The 19337-nt window shown below is 38.4% G+C and overlaps 1 protein-coding gene across 1 annotated transcript in view; it reads right to left on the bottom strand.

The window, feature by feature from the left end:
• Positions 1–9996: 9996 nt before the first annotated feature.
• Positions 9997–19337, bottom strand: part of P4HTM (prolyl 4-hydroxylase, transmembrane) — a 41873-nt gene continuing 32532 nt past the window's right edge. Inside the window, exons 5-9 of the mRNA XM_075831764.1 lie at positions 18938–19100; positions 15970–16155; positions 15229–15319; positions 14671–14794; positions 9997–13586 (exon numbers count right to left, since the gene is read on the bottom strand). Of these exons, the coding sequence (XP_075687879.1) occupies positions 13369–13586; positions 14671–14794; positions 15229–15319; positions 15970–16155; positions 18938–19100 (782 nt within the window). The 3' untranslated portion in view covers positions 9997–13368. The remainder of the gene's footprint in view (positions 13587–14670; positions 14795–15228; positions 15320–15969; positions 16156–18937; positions 19101–19337) is intronic.

The following is a 19337-nucleotide window of genomic DNA, read 5'->3' as shown; positions in this document are numbered from 1 at the left end:
AGAATATAACTACTATAATACTGCCCCCTATATACAAGAATATAACTACTATAATACTGTCCCCTATATACAAGAATATAACTACTATAATACTGTCCCTATATACAAGAATATAACTACTATAATACTGCCCCTATATACAAGAATATAACTACTATAATACTGCTCCTATATACAAGAATATAACTACTATAATACTGCCCCTATATACAAGAATATAACTACTATAATACTGCCCCTATATACAAGAATATAACTACTATAATACTGCTCCTGTATACAAGAATATAACTACTAGAATACTGCCCCTATATACAAGAATATAACTACTATAATACTGCCCCCTATATACAAGGATATAACTACTATAATACTGCCCCTATATACAAGAATATAACTACTATAAGGGCATGACCACACATGGCGGAATTCCTCCGCAACTGTCCGCATCAATGCCGCACAGAATCTGCGTTGCAGATTCTGCAGCGGATCTGCACAAAATGTGCAGAAAATTGATGCGGACTGGCCGCTGCGGACTGCAGGAAAAGTGCTTCTCTTCTCCCTATTCAGTGCAGGATAGAGAGAAGGGACAGCACTTTCCCTAGTGAAAGTCAAAGAAATTCATACTTACCGCCCGTTGTCTTGGTGACGCGTCCCTCTTTCGGCATCCGGCCCGACCTCCCTGGATGACGCACCAGTCCATGTGACCGCTGCAGCCTGTGCTTGGCCTGTGATTGGCTGCAGCCGTCACTTACACTGAAACGTCATCCTGGGAGGCTGGACTGGAGACAGAAGCAGGGAGTTCTCGGTAAGTATGAACTTATATTTTTTTTTTACAGATACATGTATATTGAGATCGGTAGTCACTGTCCCGGGTGCAGAAACAGTTACTGCCGATCGCTTAACTCTTTCAGCACCCTGGACAGTGACTATTTACAGACGTCTCCTAGCAACGCTCCCGTCATTACGGGAGCCCCATTGACTTCCTCAGTCTGGCTGTAGACCTAGAAATACATAGGTCCAGCCAGAATGAAGAAATGTCATGGTAGTAAAAACAATACGCTCCGCAGCACACATAAGATCTGCGGACTTCATTGCGGAATTTTGACTCTCCATTGAAGTCAATGGAGAAATTCCGCCATGAGTCCGCAACCAGTCCGCCACTGCTCCGCAACAGACAGAGCATGCTGCGGACACCAAATTCCGCTCCGCAGCCTATGCTCCGCAGCGGAATTGTACGCATCGTGTAAACGAACACTGCTAAATTAAAGTGAAAGTCAATGGAGAAACGGCTCCGCTGCGGATTAACGCTGCGGAGTGTCCGCAGCGGAATTTAAGTGAAATTCCGCCATGTGTGAACCCGCCCTAATACTGCTCCCTATATACAAGAATATAACTACTATAATACTGTCCTCTATATACAAGAATATAACTACTATAATACTGCTCCCTATATACAAGAATATAACTACTATAATACTGCCCCCTATATACAAGAATATAACTACTATAATACTGCCCCCTATATACAAGAATATAACTACTATAATACTGCCCCCTATATGCAAGAATATAACTACTATAATACTGCCCCCTATATACAAGAATATAACTACTATAATACTGCCCCCTATATACAAGAATATAACTACTATAATACTGCCCCCTATATGCAAGAATATAACTACTATAATACTGCCCCTATATACAAGAATATAACTACTATAATACTGCCCCCTATATACAAGAATATAACTACTATAATACTGCCCCCTATATGCAAGAATATAACTACTATAATACTGCCCCTATATACAAGAATATTACTATAATACTACCCCCTATATACAAGAATATAACTATTATAATACTGCTCCTATATACAAGAATATAACTACTATAATACTGCTCCTATATACAAGAATATAACTATTATAATACTGCTCCTATATACAAGAATATAACTACTATAATGCCCCCTATATACAAGAATATAACTATTATAATACTGCCCCTATATACAAGAATATAACTACTATAATACTGCTCCTATATACAAGAATATAACTACTATAATACTGCCCCCTATATACAAGAATATAACTACTATAATACTCCCCTTATATACAAGAATATAACTACTATAATACTGCCCCCTATATACAAGAATATAACTACTATAATACTGCCCCCTATATACAAGAATATAACTACTATAATACTGATCCTATATACAAGAATATAACTACTATAATACTGCCCCTATATACAAGAATATAACTACTATAATACTACCTCCTATATACAGTAATATAACTACTATAATACTGGCCCTATATACAAGAATATTACTATAATACTGCTCCCTGTATACAAGAATATAACTACTGTAATACTGCTCCTATATACAAGAATATAACTACTATAATACTGCCCCCTATATACAAGAATATAACTACTATAATACTGCCCTTATATACAAGAATATAACTACTATAATACTGCCCCCTATATACAAGAATATAACTACTATAATACTGCTCCTATATACAAGAATATAACTACTATAATACTGCCCCCTATATACAAGAATATAACTACTATAATACTGCCCCTATATACAAGAATATAACTACTATAATACTACCTCCTATATACAGTAATATAACTACTATAATACTGGCCCTATATACAAGAATATTACTATAATACTGCTCCCTGTATACAAGAATATAACTACTGTAATACTGCTCCTATATACAAGAATATAACTACTATAATACTGCCCTTATATACAAGAATATAACTACTATAATACTGCCCCCTATATACAAGAATATAACTACTATAATACTGCTCCTATATACAAGAATATAACTACTATAATACTGCCCCCTATATACAAGAATATAACTACTATAATACTGCCCCTATATACAAGAATATAACTACTATAATACTACCTCCTATATACAGTAATATAACTACTATAATACTGGCCCTATATACAAGAATATTACTATAATACTGCTCCCTGTATACAAGAATATAACTACTATAATACTGATCCTATATACAAGAATATAACTACTATAATACTGCTCCCTATATACAAGAATATAACTACTGTAATACTGCCCCCTATATACAAGAATATAACTACTATAATACTGCGCCCTATATACAAGAATATAACTACTATAATACTGATCCTATATACAAGAATATAACTACTATAATACTGCTCCCTATATACAAGAATATAACTACTGTAATACTGCCCCTATATACAAGAATATAACTACTATAATACTGCGCCCTATATACAAGAATATAACTACTATAATACTGCCCTTATATACAAGAATATAACTACTATAATACTGCCCCCTATATACAAGAATATAACTACTATAATACTGCTCCTATATACAAGAATATAACTACTATAATACTGCCCCCTATATACAAGAATATAACTACTATAATACTGCCCCTATATACAAGAATATAACTACTATAATACTACCTCCTATATACAGTAATATAACTACTATAATACTGGCCCTATATACAAGAATATTACTATAATACTGCTCCCTGTATACAAGAATATAACTACTGTAATACTGCTCCTATATACAAGAATATAACTACTATAATACTGCCCCCTATATACAAGAATATAACTACTATAATACTGATCCTATATACAAGAATATAACTACTATAATACTGCTCCCTATATACAAGAATATAACTACTGTAATACTGCCCCCTATATACAAGAATATAACTACTATAATACTGCGCCCTATATACAAGAATATAACTACTATAATACTGCCCTTATATACAAGAATATAACTACTATAATACTGCTCCCTATATACAAGAATATAACTACAATACTGCTCCTATATACAAGAATATAACTACTATAATACTGCTCCTATATACAAGAATATAACTACTATAATACTGCCCTCTATATACAAGAATATAACTACTATAATACTGCCCCTATATACAAGAATATAACTACTATATACTGCCCCTATATACAAGAATATAACTACTATAATACTGCCACTATATACAAGAATATAACGACTATAATACTGACCCTATATACAAGAATATTACTACTATAATACTGCCACTATATACAAGAATATAACTACTATAATACTGCCACTATATACAAGAATATAACTACTATAATACTGCCCCTATATACAAGAATATAACTACTATAATACTGCCTCCTATATACAAGAATATAACTACTATAATACTGCCCCCTATATACAAGAATATAACTACTATAATACTGCTCCTACATACAAGAATATAACTACTATAATACTGCCTCCTATATACAAGAATATAACTACTATAATACTGCCTCCTATATACAAGAATATAACTACTATAATACTGCCCCCTATATACAAGAATATAACTACTATAATACTGCCCCCTATATACAAGAATATAACTACTATAATACTGCCCCCTATATGCAAGAATATAACTACTATAATACTGCCCCTATATACAAGAATATAACTACTATAATACTGCCCCCTATATACAAGAATATAACTACTATAATACTGCCCCCTATATGCAAGAATATAACTACTATAATACTGCCCCTATATACAAGAATATTACTATAATACTACCCCCTATATACAAGAATATAACTATTATAATACTGCTCCTATATACAAGAATATAACTACTATAATGCCCCCTATATACAAGAATATAACTATTATAATACTGCTCCTATATACAAGAATATAACTACTGTAATACTGCCCCCTATATACAAGAATATAACTATTATAATACTGCCCCCTATATACAAGAATATAACTACTATAATACTGCTCCTATATACAAGAATATAACTACTATAATACTGCCCCCTATATACAAGAATATAACTACTATAATACTCCCCTTATATACAAGAATATAACTACTATAATACTGCCCCCTATATACAAGAATATAACTACTATAATACTGCCCCCTATATACAAGAATATAACTACTATAATACTGATCCTATATACAAGAATATAACTACTATAATACTGCTCCCTATATACAAGAATATAACTACTGTAATACTGCCCCTATATACAAGAATATAACTACTATAATACTGCGCCCTATATACAAGAATATAACTACTATAATACTGCCCTTCTATACAAGAATATAACTACTATAATACTGCCCCCTATATACAAGAATATAACTACTATAATACTGCTCCTATATACAAGAATATAACTACTATAATACTGCCCCCTATATACAAGAATATAACTACTATAATACTGCCCCTATATACAAGAATATAACTACTATAATACTACCTCCTATATACAGTAATATAACTACTATAATACTGGCCCTATATACAAGAATATTACTATAATACTGCTCCCTGTATACAAGAATATAACTACTGTAATACTGCTCCTATATACAAGAATATAACTACTATAATACTGCCCCCTATATACAAGAATATAACTACTATAATACTGATCCTATATACAAGAATATAACTACTATAATACTGCTCCCTATATACAAGAATATAACTACTGTAATACTGCCCCCTATATACAAGAATATAACTACTATAATACTGCGCCCTATATACAAGAATATAACTACTATAATACTGCCCTTATATACAAGAATATAACTACTATAATACTGCTCCCTATATACAAGAATATAACTACAATACTGCTCCTATATACAAGAATATAACTACTATAATACTGCTCCTATATACAAGAATATAACTACTATAATACTGCCCTCTATATACAAGAATATAACTACTATAATACTGCCCCTATATACAAGAATATAACTACTATATACTGCCCCTATATACAAGAATATAACTACTATAATACTGCCACTATATACAAGAATATAACGACTATAATACTGCCCCTATATACAAGAATATAACTACTATAATACTGCCACTATATACAAGAATATAACTACTATAATACTGCCACTATATACAAGAATATAACTACTATAATACTGCCCCTATATACAAGAATATAACTACTATAATACTGCCTCCTATATACAAGAATATAACTACTATAATACTGCCCCCTATATACAAGAATATAACTACTATAATACTGCTCCTACATACAAGAATATAACTACTATAATACTGCCTCCTATATACAAGAATATAACTACTATAATACTGCCTCCTATATACAAGAATATAACTACTATAATACTGCCCCCTATATACATGAATATAACTACTATAATACTGCCCTCTATATACAAGAATATAACTACTATAATACTGCCCCCTATATACATGAATATAACTACTATAATACTGCTCCTATATACAGTAATATAACTACTATAATACTGGCCCTATATACAAGAATATTACTATAATACTGCTCCCTGTATACAAGAATATAACTACTGTAATACTGCCCCCTATATACAAGAATATAACTACTATAATACTGATCCTATATACAAGAATATAACTACTATAATACTGGTCCTATATACAAGAATATAACTACTATAATACTGTCCCCTATATACAAGAATATAACTACTATAATACTGCGCCTATATACAAGAATATAACTACTATAATACTGCTCCTATATACAAGAATATAATTACTATAATACTGCCCCCTATGTACAAGAATATAACTACTATAATACTGCCCCTATATACAAGAATATAACTACTATAATACTGCCCCTATATACAAGAATATAACTACTATAATACTACTCCTATATACAAGAATATAACTACTATAATACTGCCCCTATATACAAGAATATAACTACTATATACTGCCCCTATATACAAGAATATAACTACTATAATACTGCCACTATATACAAGAATATAACGACTATAATACTGCCCCTATATACAAGAATATAACTACTATAATACTGCCCCCTATATACAAGAATATAACTACTATAATACTGCCCCCTATATACAAGAATATAACTACTATAATACTGCTCCTATATACAGGAATATAACTACTATAATACTGCCCCCTATATACAAGAATATAACTACTATAATACTGCCCCTATATACAAGAATATAACTACTATAATACTGCCCCTATATACAAGAATATAACTACTATAATACTGCTCCTATATACAAGAATATAACTACTATAATACTGCTCCTATATACAAGAATATAACTACTATAATACTGCCCCCCTATATACAAGACTATAACTACTATAATACTGCTCCCTATATATAAGAATATAACTACTATAATACTGCTCCCTATATACCAGAATATAACTACTATAATACTGCCCCTATATACAAGAATATAACTACTATAATACTGCCCCTATATACAAGAATATAACTACTTTTCTTACCAGTCCTTCAGGAGATCTATCATTTGGTGCAATGTTTTTTTGCTCATGGTCTACAATGAACTACGCAGGACACACAGGTATAAATAATCTTTATTTTTCAATAAATTAAAAGGTGGAACAAACAACATCATGAACTCAAGAATCGACATAAAGTGAAACATGCAAATAAACAACGTTTGGGATTGATCCCATCATATGATAACCGTCCTGATCCGAGGTGTGTAAACAGTGAAGTGCAATCAACCCCATGCGTTCCAGGCATTAACACAGACATAACATTACGACAACAACCATGTAAACTGTAGAATACACCTGAATAACACTTCTTTTTGTGCTGGACCAGCAATGATCAGGAAATAAATGGCCCTAATCCCGGGGTCACAAATGCACAGGTTTCCAGTCACTCCCATCCCACATAACTAGCAGCAGATCCAACAGGGAAGAGAAGCTCTGAACTTAAGGACTTCAACTACAGGGACTGCAAAAATGTGCCCCAGAGAACCCTCAAGATTTTTAAGAATGTTTGCTTAGTTCAGCATTTGACACCAGTTTACATACAGAATGAATATATATAATATATACATAGCTGATTCACTGTGTACATATAATACATTACTGATCCTGAGATACATCCTGTATTATACTCCAGAGCTGCACTCACTATTCTGCTGGAGGAGTCACTGTGTACATACATTACATTACTTATCCTGTACTGATCCTGAGTTACATCCTGTATTATACTCCAGAGCTGCACTCACTATTCTGCTGGTGGAGTCACTGTGTACATACATTACATTACTTATCCTTTACTGATCCTGAGTTATATCCTGTATTATACTCCAGAGCTGCACTCACTATTCTGCTGGTGGAGTCACTGTGTACATACATTACATTACTTATCCTTTACTGATCCTGAGATACATCCTGTATTATACTCCAGAGCTGCACTCACTATTCTGCTGGTGGAGTCACTGTCTACATACATTACATTGCTTATCCTGTACTGATCCTGAGTTACATCCTGTATTATACTCCAGAGCTGCACTCACTATTCTGCTGGTGGAGTCACTGTGCACATACATTACATTACTTATCCTGTACTGATCCTGAGATACAGCTTGTATTATACTCCAGAGCTGCACTCACTATTCTGCTGGTGGAGTCACTGTGTACATACATTACATTACTTATCCTGTACTGATCCTGAGATACATCCTGTATTATACTCCAGAGCTGCACTCACTATTCTGCTTGAGGAGTCACTGTGTACATACATTACATTACTTATCCTGCACTGATCCTGAGTTACATCCTGTATTATACTCCAGAGCTGCACTCACTATTCTGCTGGTGGAGTCACTGTGTACATACATTACATTACTTATCCTTTACTGATCCTGAGTTATATCCTGTATTATACTCCAGAGCTGCACTCACTATTCTGCTGGTGGAGTCACTATGTACATACATCACATTACTTATCCTGCACTGATCCGGAGTTACATTCAGTATTATACTTCAGAGCTGCATTCTGACTACTCCCTTTGCACCCCCTAGAGCTATGCCCTGTGGTGGAAGGGAAGTGACAACTGCTTTGCCCCTCTTAGCCAAAATAAAGCAGTTGTCATTTTTTTAAGCAATTCTCGCTAGTATGGGGGAAGGGAGGACCAATGCTGCAATTTCGAAATATTGTAGTGTAGTGGGATGAGCATGCTGTATATTTCTAAATTAGATATTTGTACTAAAGATAATTTAAAAAAAAAATGATAAAAAAGGGGAAAGAGTTGGTAAGATGCAAAAGATGTGAAAATAAATTAAATAATAACTGAAGGTCAAGGCCCACAGGGTGATGTGCATCTGCCACGAGATGGTGCAATATATATAGGGACATCTGTAAGGTGTCCATGATGGGTTAACCCAGTATGTGCCAAGCGCAACCATTATACAGCCTCAGAACCATTATTAAGAGGGGGCGCTGTTCCTGTCTACAACCTGAATAGGCTGGGTGTTGTCCATTCGGCTGGGCATGCAGAAGCAATATAATACAATATATAGGACTCTGGAGGGTTCAGGGGTGATACTAGGTTAACCCTTCACGGTCATTATATACATGTCACTATTTAAAGGGCACCCTCTCACTGTACTTTCAAAACCTGTAAAAAACAAAAAGTAAATAAATAGATAAAACAGGCAAAATAACAATATTAATGTCTAAGGGTATGTGCACACACACTAATTACGTCCGTAATTGACGGACGTATTTCGGCCGCAAGTAGTGGACCGAACACAGTGCAGGGAGCCGGGCTCCTAGCATCATAGTTATGTACGATGCTAGGAGTCCCTGCCTCGCTGCAGGACAACTGTCCCGTACTAAAAACATGATTACAGTACGGGACAGTTGTCCTGCAGCGAGGCAGGGACTCCTAGCATCGTACATAAGTATGATGCTAGGAGCCCGGCTCCCTGCACTGTGTTCGGTCCGGGACTTGCGGCCGAAATACGTCCGTCAATTACGGACGTAATTAGTGTGTGTGCACATACCCTAAAAGTAACACAAAAAAAAAACACCAGTTAATAATACTGATACGATTGATGATACATAAGCTGATATGGTCATTCCTGCTTTGTGATGTCATAGGGTGCACAGATGATGTCACAGTTGCTATTTTTTATCTTTGTTTTTGTGATGTGCAAGCAAAGAAATCAAATCACCTACACACAGCACATCAATCACTATTCCCACGTGTGTGTGTATATATAACATAAGTCTAATCTATGAGCTGAAGCACATTACATGGGCAATTTGAACGGATTTTGTTCTCCATTCACACCCAAAGTGAAATACAAATTCTGCTAGTTCCTTCTTAGAATTTCTATGGGGTTTATTTGCACCGAACAGCTTAGCTCTAACTGTGTAACAGTCACCTGAGTTCCCACAATGCACTGCTTTTCAGCAGAATTTGGAATTTAGCTTTCTGTCTGTACGGAGAATAAAACATCCTATGATTAGAAATCAGCACATGATAAGTAAAGTATTTGCAAAGATGATTAAGTCTACATAAAATAATAAACTGTGGAATTTTACAATATGTTGTGCAAAAGGGGAGTTTTCCTTTAAGGATCGGTCCCTGATCTCAACGATCGCTGTGGCACGAGGCATTGTGTGATATGTGCTTCCTGCAGGATAGATTCACGTGGGCACCAAATTGTAAAGGAGACTGTATAATTAGAGGAAAACCAGGTTACAGGTCATTTACTACAAGCACTGAGTAAAACAAAGGTTTACAACGGAAATAAACTACAAGGCCTTGTTCACACAGTGCAGATCTGCTGCAGATTTTGCAGGTATTTTTTAAGCCAAATCCAGGAACGGAACCTACACAGAAGAAATATCTAAAGGAAGGACTTATAAGTCTCCTCTCCTGGATCCAATTCTGGTTTTAGGCTTACAAAATGCATGTAAAATCTGCACTGTGTGAAAAAGGCCTAAGAGAACATTAACCTGCAGGGCATCCATATTATACTATGATTAGACTCCAACTGGTGGCTCTCCAGGTGTTGGGAGACTACAACTCCTATCATGCCCTGATGCTACCGTTTCTCAACAACTGGATGACCACAGTTTGGAAACCACTGCTCTAAATAATATAACGTACACCTGATTGTTGCTCAGAGTGGGGGCAGTTTTTTATGGACTGGTATAATATTTATAACATGACTTATTACATTACGTTAGGCCCTGGTGGCTAAAGCAGTTTAAATCTACAAAAAAAAACAAAAAACTATACAAAACTTTGCTCTACTGTTTTGATGTCAATTACTTTAAGTTTTTTTTCTCCATTTTTATACATAACTGCTTCCAAAAGTTTACTAGTTGCCCTTGGAAACGGACAACGGTTTGGCTCCGCCCTGCCGTCAGACCTGTGACTTAACGGATCGTTGTTTTTTTCATACAGCTCTCCAAACCCCCTGCATATACATACAGCTAAGTTATAAAATTCTGCCTGCCTGCAGCAACCACTAGGGGGAGTCTAGGAGCTTACTGGTTATAGATTGAACTCAATAATAACCCTGTATGCAGTAAGCTCCCCCTAGTGGTGACTGCAGGTAGACAGAATTTGACTATGCTGGGGATTTGGGGATCTGTATTAGAGAAACGGGACTGTTAAACATAAAAACGACATAGTGTTAAAAGGTTTCCGTGATTAATAACATTCTGATGACAGCAAGAAATAATGATTACATTTGACCTGAAGGACTTCCCATGCTTTAGGACATCCACTCACTTTTCTCATCCGTGGAAACATTTATAATAATTAAAATTCTCGGAGAGGGTTATTGACGTTTCAGCGTTTTCGCCAATGTTCCGATAAACAGCAGATGAGGTGACCGATGAAACTCCACAACGACATTCATCCTTAAATAACAGAAACCCCCTGAAGTTCGTTTATAAATAGACGATTGTTCTTTTGGTGCAATGATGTAAAAGAGTGACCCCCGTCTCATGATAAAGCATTTCTACATTTCTAGATACGATTGATAAAAAAATAAAAATAAAATCAGCGCTCATCTGATGTTACTTTTTGGTGCATCTGTCTCGAAGAAAAGTCTGATTGACACTTAAAATGTATTGGTTAAAAAAAATTATAATTTAGTCGATTTTTGAATAGGTACAAGATTCTTTTCTGATCAATTTTAGAATTTATCTTTAGAATTGCCCAGGCGCAGTTCTTTTTAATACAGAGCTCCAAATCTCCTGCGAAGCCATAGTGTTAAAACTGTAAATTGTATCTCTCTGCTGTCACCACTAGGGGGAGCTTAGGAGCTTACTGCATACAGTTTTATACCCAGTATGCAGTAAGATTCTGAGCTCCCCCTAGTGGTAGCAGAATTTTATAATTTAGTTCTATGCCTATGCAGGGGATTTGGAGCTTAAAAAAAACAAACTGCGCTCTAGGCAATTATAAAGATATAATATAACATTGATCAGAACAGAATGTTGGATTTAAAGTGATCTGATATTAAAAAGAGGGAGATTCGCCTAAAACGAGAACATAAAAGCCTCTTTAGTGTGTTCTATGAAGGTATTTTAGAGCTTCATTTGGTTTCAAGATATTAAATACAGAATATTCAGCCTCTCTTGTAGAAGCGTGTGTCTGTTTTAGTCACAATATCGATGCCCCTGGTCCTCAGTTTCTGACAGTCAGTGTTGTCATAGGGGATACTGTGTGGATGAAAATCCCAATTTACACCAATGTCTGCACCCTACTGATGCTATGATACAGACACTGATGTGGATCGTGATTTGAATCTATAATATGTCTAATACTGACCTTTTGGAGGACAGGACTGGAAGTGTTGCCATGGGGACCGGCTTGAGACTTGCTTCTACATGGCAGCCAGCCACTAACATAATAGAGGACTATTTTTTTCACATTCATCAAACACACATAACGATCTTTCATATTCCCCTGGTGGAAGTTCTCCATGGTGATACGAGCGGAAATTTATGAACAGTGGTGGTTGAGGGTCTATAGACAACCAATACTGATCTATTCAATCTATGCGCACCCAAAAATTTAATCTGGACGTGTGGATCCAGCCGCCTTTGGGAGACTCAAAAATCATATAACGTAAAGCCAGTGACTCTAGATCAGTATGACGTAACCGTCGCGGCCCTGTCGGACAACACCGAGCCCATCTGTACTATACCCCCTGTATACCAGCCCCGCAGACTCTTCTTACCGATGCCTTATTACGGCACTGAGCCTGGTTGACAGCCCTATCAAACCTTCAGAATGTGGAACAAGAAAGACCGGGCATGTAAATGACGAGGTAAGCGATGGCTGCGCTGCGTCCCCACGTCTACCTCTAGCCACGCGATTCGCCTGTTATAAATCCACATGCATGTCCTTGTATGACTTATCCACTGTCCACTCCTTCTGGCTTTCCTGGTCATCTTTGGCATATCGGGCCATCTCCTGCTGGAACCACAGCTGACGCGCCTTGTTGGGATCGACGTTAATCCAGTTGTTTGCAATCCATTTGGTCCCCTCGGTCACGAGGCAGCCTCCGTGGAGAGCAAACTCATCCAAATCCCCTACCCAACCTATAAGAGATGAAAGGTATTATTATTAAAGGAGAACTCCGCGCAACACTGATACTCTGTGCAAGACCTGAGGGGGTGGAGCATGACACAGGGAATCAAGGAACACCAAAAAGATTCATGCCCCCACCGGGCCCTGCAGTAGACATAACACAGTGTAGATGTTTTGCTGTAGTATTCCTCTAGATCCTCTGGGACCCCCCGTTCGCCAATAACTGGCCGCCACATGCTCCATTGAGGTGAAACGCTCAATTAAAGTCTATGGAAGATGCGGAAAAAGCGGAGTGCTGCTTTCTTGTCCTGTGGCTATGACCTAAATGTTTAAATGGTTTATGTGGGGACCGAAAATCATTAGCAATGTAGTCCCTGCAGTATATGAGTACAGTCGCTCATATACATTCCGGTCCCCCATCGCACGGATTATGAGATTTTTATAGCGCTGCCGGGGGCTAGTTGCGCCGCCTTCTTTGATGGTGATACGACTCTTCGTCAGGTGACCGATCCCGCTGTTCTCCATGTACTCGCTGTACTACACTGCTAATAATTTTTGGTCTCCACATAACCCCTTTAATTTCTTAATATATCTTTACAGCGGTCTGAGCTCCATTTTTTTGGTACAGAGCTCCAAATCTCTTGCATAGACAGAGTTAAATAATACAATTCTCTCTGCCTGCAGCCACCACTAGGGGGAGCTTACTGCATACTGTGTTATTATTGGGCTCAATGTATGATCAGTATGCGGTAAGCTCCCTCTAGTGGTGGCTGCAGGTAACCAGACATTCATCATTTAACTGTCTATAAAGGGGATTTGGAGCTCTGTATCAAAAAAAATGGAGCTCAGACCACTATAAAGATATATTAAGAACGGCACATAATGTTGGACCTTTGTCTTACATATCTGCTCAAATCCAGAAAAAAATTACCATAAATAATAGGTTTCCGATCAAATAAATCAGTTAAGGATGACAAATGTATCTCAAAAGTTATAAACACAATATAATAACCTCAAGACATATGGAAACTGATCTGAACAAGACCCTCATCCCATCCCGGACTCTCCTGGTGTCTGTAATTTAACCCCGCGTACCTTTACCATTGGACAAGTAATTGTACCAGAAGACAGCTGTTCCTTGCCGAGGCTTAATTCTCAAGTTCCCCTTGTCACAATGTTTCCGTGTGTCTCTCAGATCAATGTCGTTCTGGATTAATGACTGTAACAAAAGAAACAATAATACAGTGAAAATAAATAAACTTTATATTTAATGTGTATAGAATGGTTTTAAATAAAAGGGAAAAAATGTACCGTGCAATTAAATGTATTCTATTGCTATCTGTTATCAGCCATTTCATGCAGAGATTGGCCGACTTTATTCTTCAATGAGATGAGTGAGAGGAAGTCCAGAAAACTCCGTCCGTCCGTCCCCCCCCCCCCCCCATTATCAATACTTGGTTTGTCTCATGAAGACAACACCTGGTTAGGTTCTTAACCTGTGGTACGTGTACCCCAAGGAGTACACGCAATGGGGGGGATTCATGAAAACGGTCATGGGGCAGAGATTATTATACATATGATAGCAATGATGATGATGATGAAAAAGGTTCCCTGTAATTGTTTACGTGATAAGGGATAAAATCTGTGACCCACCATCTCTTCATAGGTCCTGTTATCTGCGATTGGAAAAGTCGTCTCTCCACCCCTGGTGACATTGTTTAGATAAAAAAGAACTGTGACATACCTGAGAAGAAAGTACAGAGAATAAAAAATAAAGCATGTAATACATCTATATAGCCACCAGAGGGCACTATTTCCACATCTGTATAACTGCAACGCATCCGTAGACGACAGGAGGAGGATCGGGAGGACGGGGACATCTACATTTATCATAATGCAGCACAGGCAATTGAAAATGATTTCCTCTTTAGAGGGGACCTGCCAGTAGGCTCCTTGATATATTTCACATGGATACAGGGTATAATGCATTTTCACTAGTTCATAAACATAGTGTGCTATTTTCTTCCTATGTCAGCCAGTCATTCTCCTGAACTCTTCTTCCTCTAGTAGCCTGGTCCAGGAAGTAGCTAAGTTAGGGACACAATTTTTAGCTGCGGTGGAACCATCAGTTAGTTTCTGGGTCACCCAGGCTTCATAGAAATGCATAGTCCCTGCTCTCTCCTCCCTCTCTATGGCTCCTCCTGTTATGTTTCATACTGAATTCAATGCAATGTCTGATCTACGGAAGTCTCGAAAGGGAATATCTAAGAAAATTAGGATAATAGTTTTCTCCTGAGGGAGACCTCTACGTTCTACATGAGGGTTTATAGCTGGTGATCATGTGTGGCTGTTTTTGGTGGCCTGTATATAGACAGGAGGCAGATGGTATCTTACCGACAGGAAGTTTCAAAAGCAGAACTTTCATTGGTTGTTAGCTTGGTGTGGGCGCATGCGGTCTCAGGAAACACCGGGCCGCTGTCCATGTGGGCATGGTAATGCCCGCCGGTGTCGTACCTCACGACCTGTAGAGGCTCGCTGTTCTCTACCACGTCAGGGGGCAGATGGGTCAACTTGATGACTCTAGAAAGTGAATATACCAAAGTTCATCAGTCTTTTCTATATACTATTCAGCCGTGTATTTCAATCCCCTACACAAGTAAACGTTTTTATTGACAACCGCTCGTACCCTTTACAGCGCCCGCGGCGGTTGTCGTCACCCAGCTTTTCATATATGCTGAATGGCAGAGAAATCTGCCTTGTTGTGCAAAGTTACATGCTCCCTTCCCTCTCCTCTAAAGTTTAACCTCAGTGCAGTTCTGGCATCCATGAACCAGGAAGATTAGGATGAACAGATCTATTCTGTGCTCTAGTGCACGGTATTATGGGAAGACATAAAAATGTAAATGGTAACTGGAATATTTTTAAGCAATGCTTCTAGGGGAGAACACCTCTGATGGAACATGCCGCCATTTTTCTGCCGTATTCATGCTGAGGTACAGTGGGGCCCCATAGACTTCTAGAAGTGCCATATTACGGCTGCGGAAGTAGCACAGAGCTGTAATACGGCCGTCTGCATGATCCCTCCAAGGGATAGTCCGCGATTAGATAACATGGCCTGCTTTTTTTTTTCCAAGAACAGCGCCTCTCTTGTCTGTGGGTTGTGTCTGGTATTGCAGTTCATCCCTAGTCATTTAAAAAAATCCTTTGTAATTATAAATCCTGGGTTACAACCAACATGGCCGCCCTTACAACCCCCTCGCAAGTTATCACCCAGCTTTTCCACTTATCTAGGCCCTGCAAGTTGCAAGAAATCCCTGTTGTTTCTGTATCGGCAGCCATACTGTATCCCCGGCTATCCCAACAACATATATAACACATTTTTTTAATGAAAGGAACCGCTGCGGTCAGATATTTGTTGGAAGTCAATAGCCAAATCTGAAAATTTTGGTTTGTACTGTTTTCGGGGGTCAAAGGCGTCTTCTATTATGCTGTAAGTTTACCGTATTTTCCGTCGTTTTTATCCATAAGTTTCTCAATATCCGTATTCTTAATGCCGTGTGTGAACCCGCGCCTTGAGATGTTCCGATAGATCGCTTTGGGCGCCTTGCGTCGTATTAATTAGGACAAACATAATGAGAATAAAGCCAGGGGCCGGCAGTGTTTGCTGATTTCCGAGCTGTTTGCTAATAATTACCGGCAGGCCGGATTCTCATTTCCTCTGCGTCCCTCAATTAACACTACGTTAGGCTCGGTAAATAAACTCTGAGCGGATTACGGAGATAAGAGATTTCACAAGATCTGCAATCACCATTCTGAATAGGGGTTATGCCTCAATGACACAGTTTCATTACTGGAGGATGTAAAAGGCAATCATAGATACAGGCTCTACGGGAGGCGAACAAGATCAGGGATTTATACACCTTATATACGGGGAGAGAAGCAGAAAAGTATGGGGGAAAAAAACCTGTTAAAAGATAACGGGAACCTGCTACCACTTTAAGGCCAATTGTAAAAATGGAAACCATTTAAACCATTGTCAGCCATAAGTGAGATTTCATAATTCGGCAGATCCTCCTGGTCCCCGGCTGCAGTCTGTGAAAAACCTCCTTGCGATCTCTTTGGTATCCTAAGGCTGGGTTCACACGAGGTCATTACGTCCGTAATGGACGGAACGTATTTCGGCCGCAAGTCCCGGACCGAACACAGTGCAGGGAGCCGGGCTCCTAGCATCATAGTTATGTACGACGCTAGGAGTCCCTACCGCTCCATGGAACTACTGTCTTGTACTGAAAACATGATAACAGTACGGGACAGTTGTCCCGCAGCGAGGCAGGGACTCCTAGCGTCGTACGTAACTATGATGCTAGGAGTCCGGCTCCCTGCAGTGTGTTCGGTCCGGGACTTGCGGCCGAAATACTTTCCGTCCATTACGGACCGAACATGCTCGTGTGAATCCAGCCTAAGACTCCTGAATGCGGCAGAGTCATGTGCACGGAGACTGCACATTGACACACACATTCCCATAGGCTCCTTAGTACAATGCCATGTGCCGCCATATGGCACCTCCGTTTGGCATTGTATTCCAGAGATTTTTTTTCCCCTAGAACCAATGGAACATGATATTGTATTTCACATAAAAACCTTCATGTTCCTCAGGCATACGGAGATAGAGTATGGCCCAGTGGACGGGTGTGGGTGCTATATTACGGCTCTGTACCACTCAGAGTTTATAAGGAGCTGTAATACGTCCATGTGAATAAGGCCTTACTGTGGACGGCTGCTCCATTTTTACAGGACCTCTTGATTCTAACAATAGGTCAGTCGTATCCCTACGGGATGTAGAAACCAAGATCTGCGCTGGAATTATGAGAAGATTTGTACGGACTGCAGCTGAAGACCAGGAGGATCTGCTGGTGAAAACAAAATAACAGAAATGATAACCGAAACCGTTCACCAACCAGCTTATGAATAGCCAATCCCAGGGCTGGATAAATGTTTTGCCCCATATGCGCTTCTGAGAACCCACTTATCCATACGGCAGACCCGTGAGAGGTCCTGGACACTAGTTCAGCTTAGATTGGACACCATGCGAATGCCCTAATTTAAAGGGATCCTGTCTTGATGACATCTTCCCTTTAACCTCTTCCTCGTCCCAGTATATAGCCCTCCAGAGCTTCATCCTTACCACTTTTCTCCCCTCACCCACTATATAGAGCCCAGTAATCTTTATTAACCCATTACTCACCACTATACAGCTAATAAGTGCCCCAACTACTACCCCCAATGGGTGGGGAACTAGAGTTGTATAATGGTGAAAAGAGAGGAAAGGGTTAAGATTTGCAGTACTCTCCAATATACCCACCTCTGACGTATGGATCTCAGCACCTGGTGAGCGCCCTCTCCCTGGTAGAGCCACGTGTGCTGACTGTTTCTCACCAAATCGTTCATGGTGATCTCTCGTTTCCCCAGGTATTTGTGGAAGTCCCTGAGGTTTAGCTTCTTGAACTCCTCCAGACTTAGGACACCTGTCAAAACAAGCAGCAGTTACCAGAAGCCCCTCACCCCGTGTAACGTCCGCAGTCCGCCTTAGGCATTCCTACATTAAAGGGTAACTAAACTTTTAAAAAATACTTTTGACATGTCAGAAGTTTTAAACGCTGGGGTTCTGAGCACGGAGATCCTCACCGATCGCTAAAATAAATCGGCAGAAGCGGTCGGGTGATCGCTGAGCCACTTAGTTTCCGATCAGCTTTTCTTGCGGT

The sequence above is a fragment of the Rhinoderma darwinii genome, chromosome 7 (assembly GCF_050947455.1).
Source record: "Rhinoderma darwinii isolate aRhiDar2 chromosome 7, aRhiDar2.hap1, whole genome shotgun sequence".
Lineage (NCBI taxonomy): Eukaryota > Metazoa > Chordata > Amphibia > Anura > Rhinodermatidae > Rhinoderma > Rhinoderma darwinii.
Note: the sequence above shows the minus strand (reverse complement) of the source record. Positions and strands in the feature narration are given on the sequence as shown.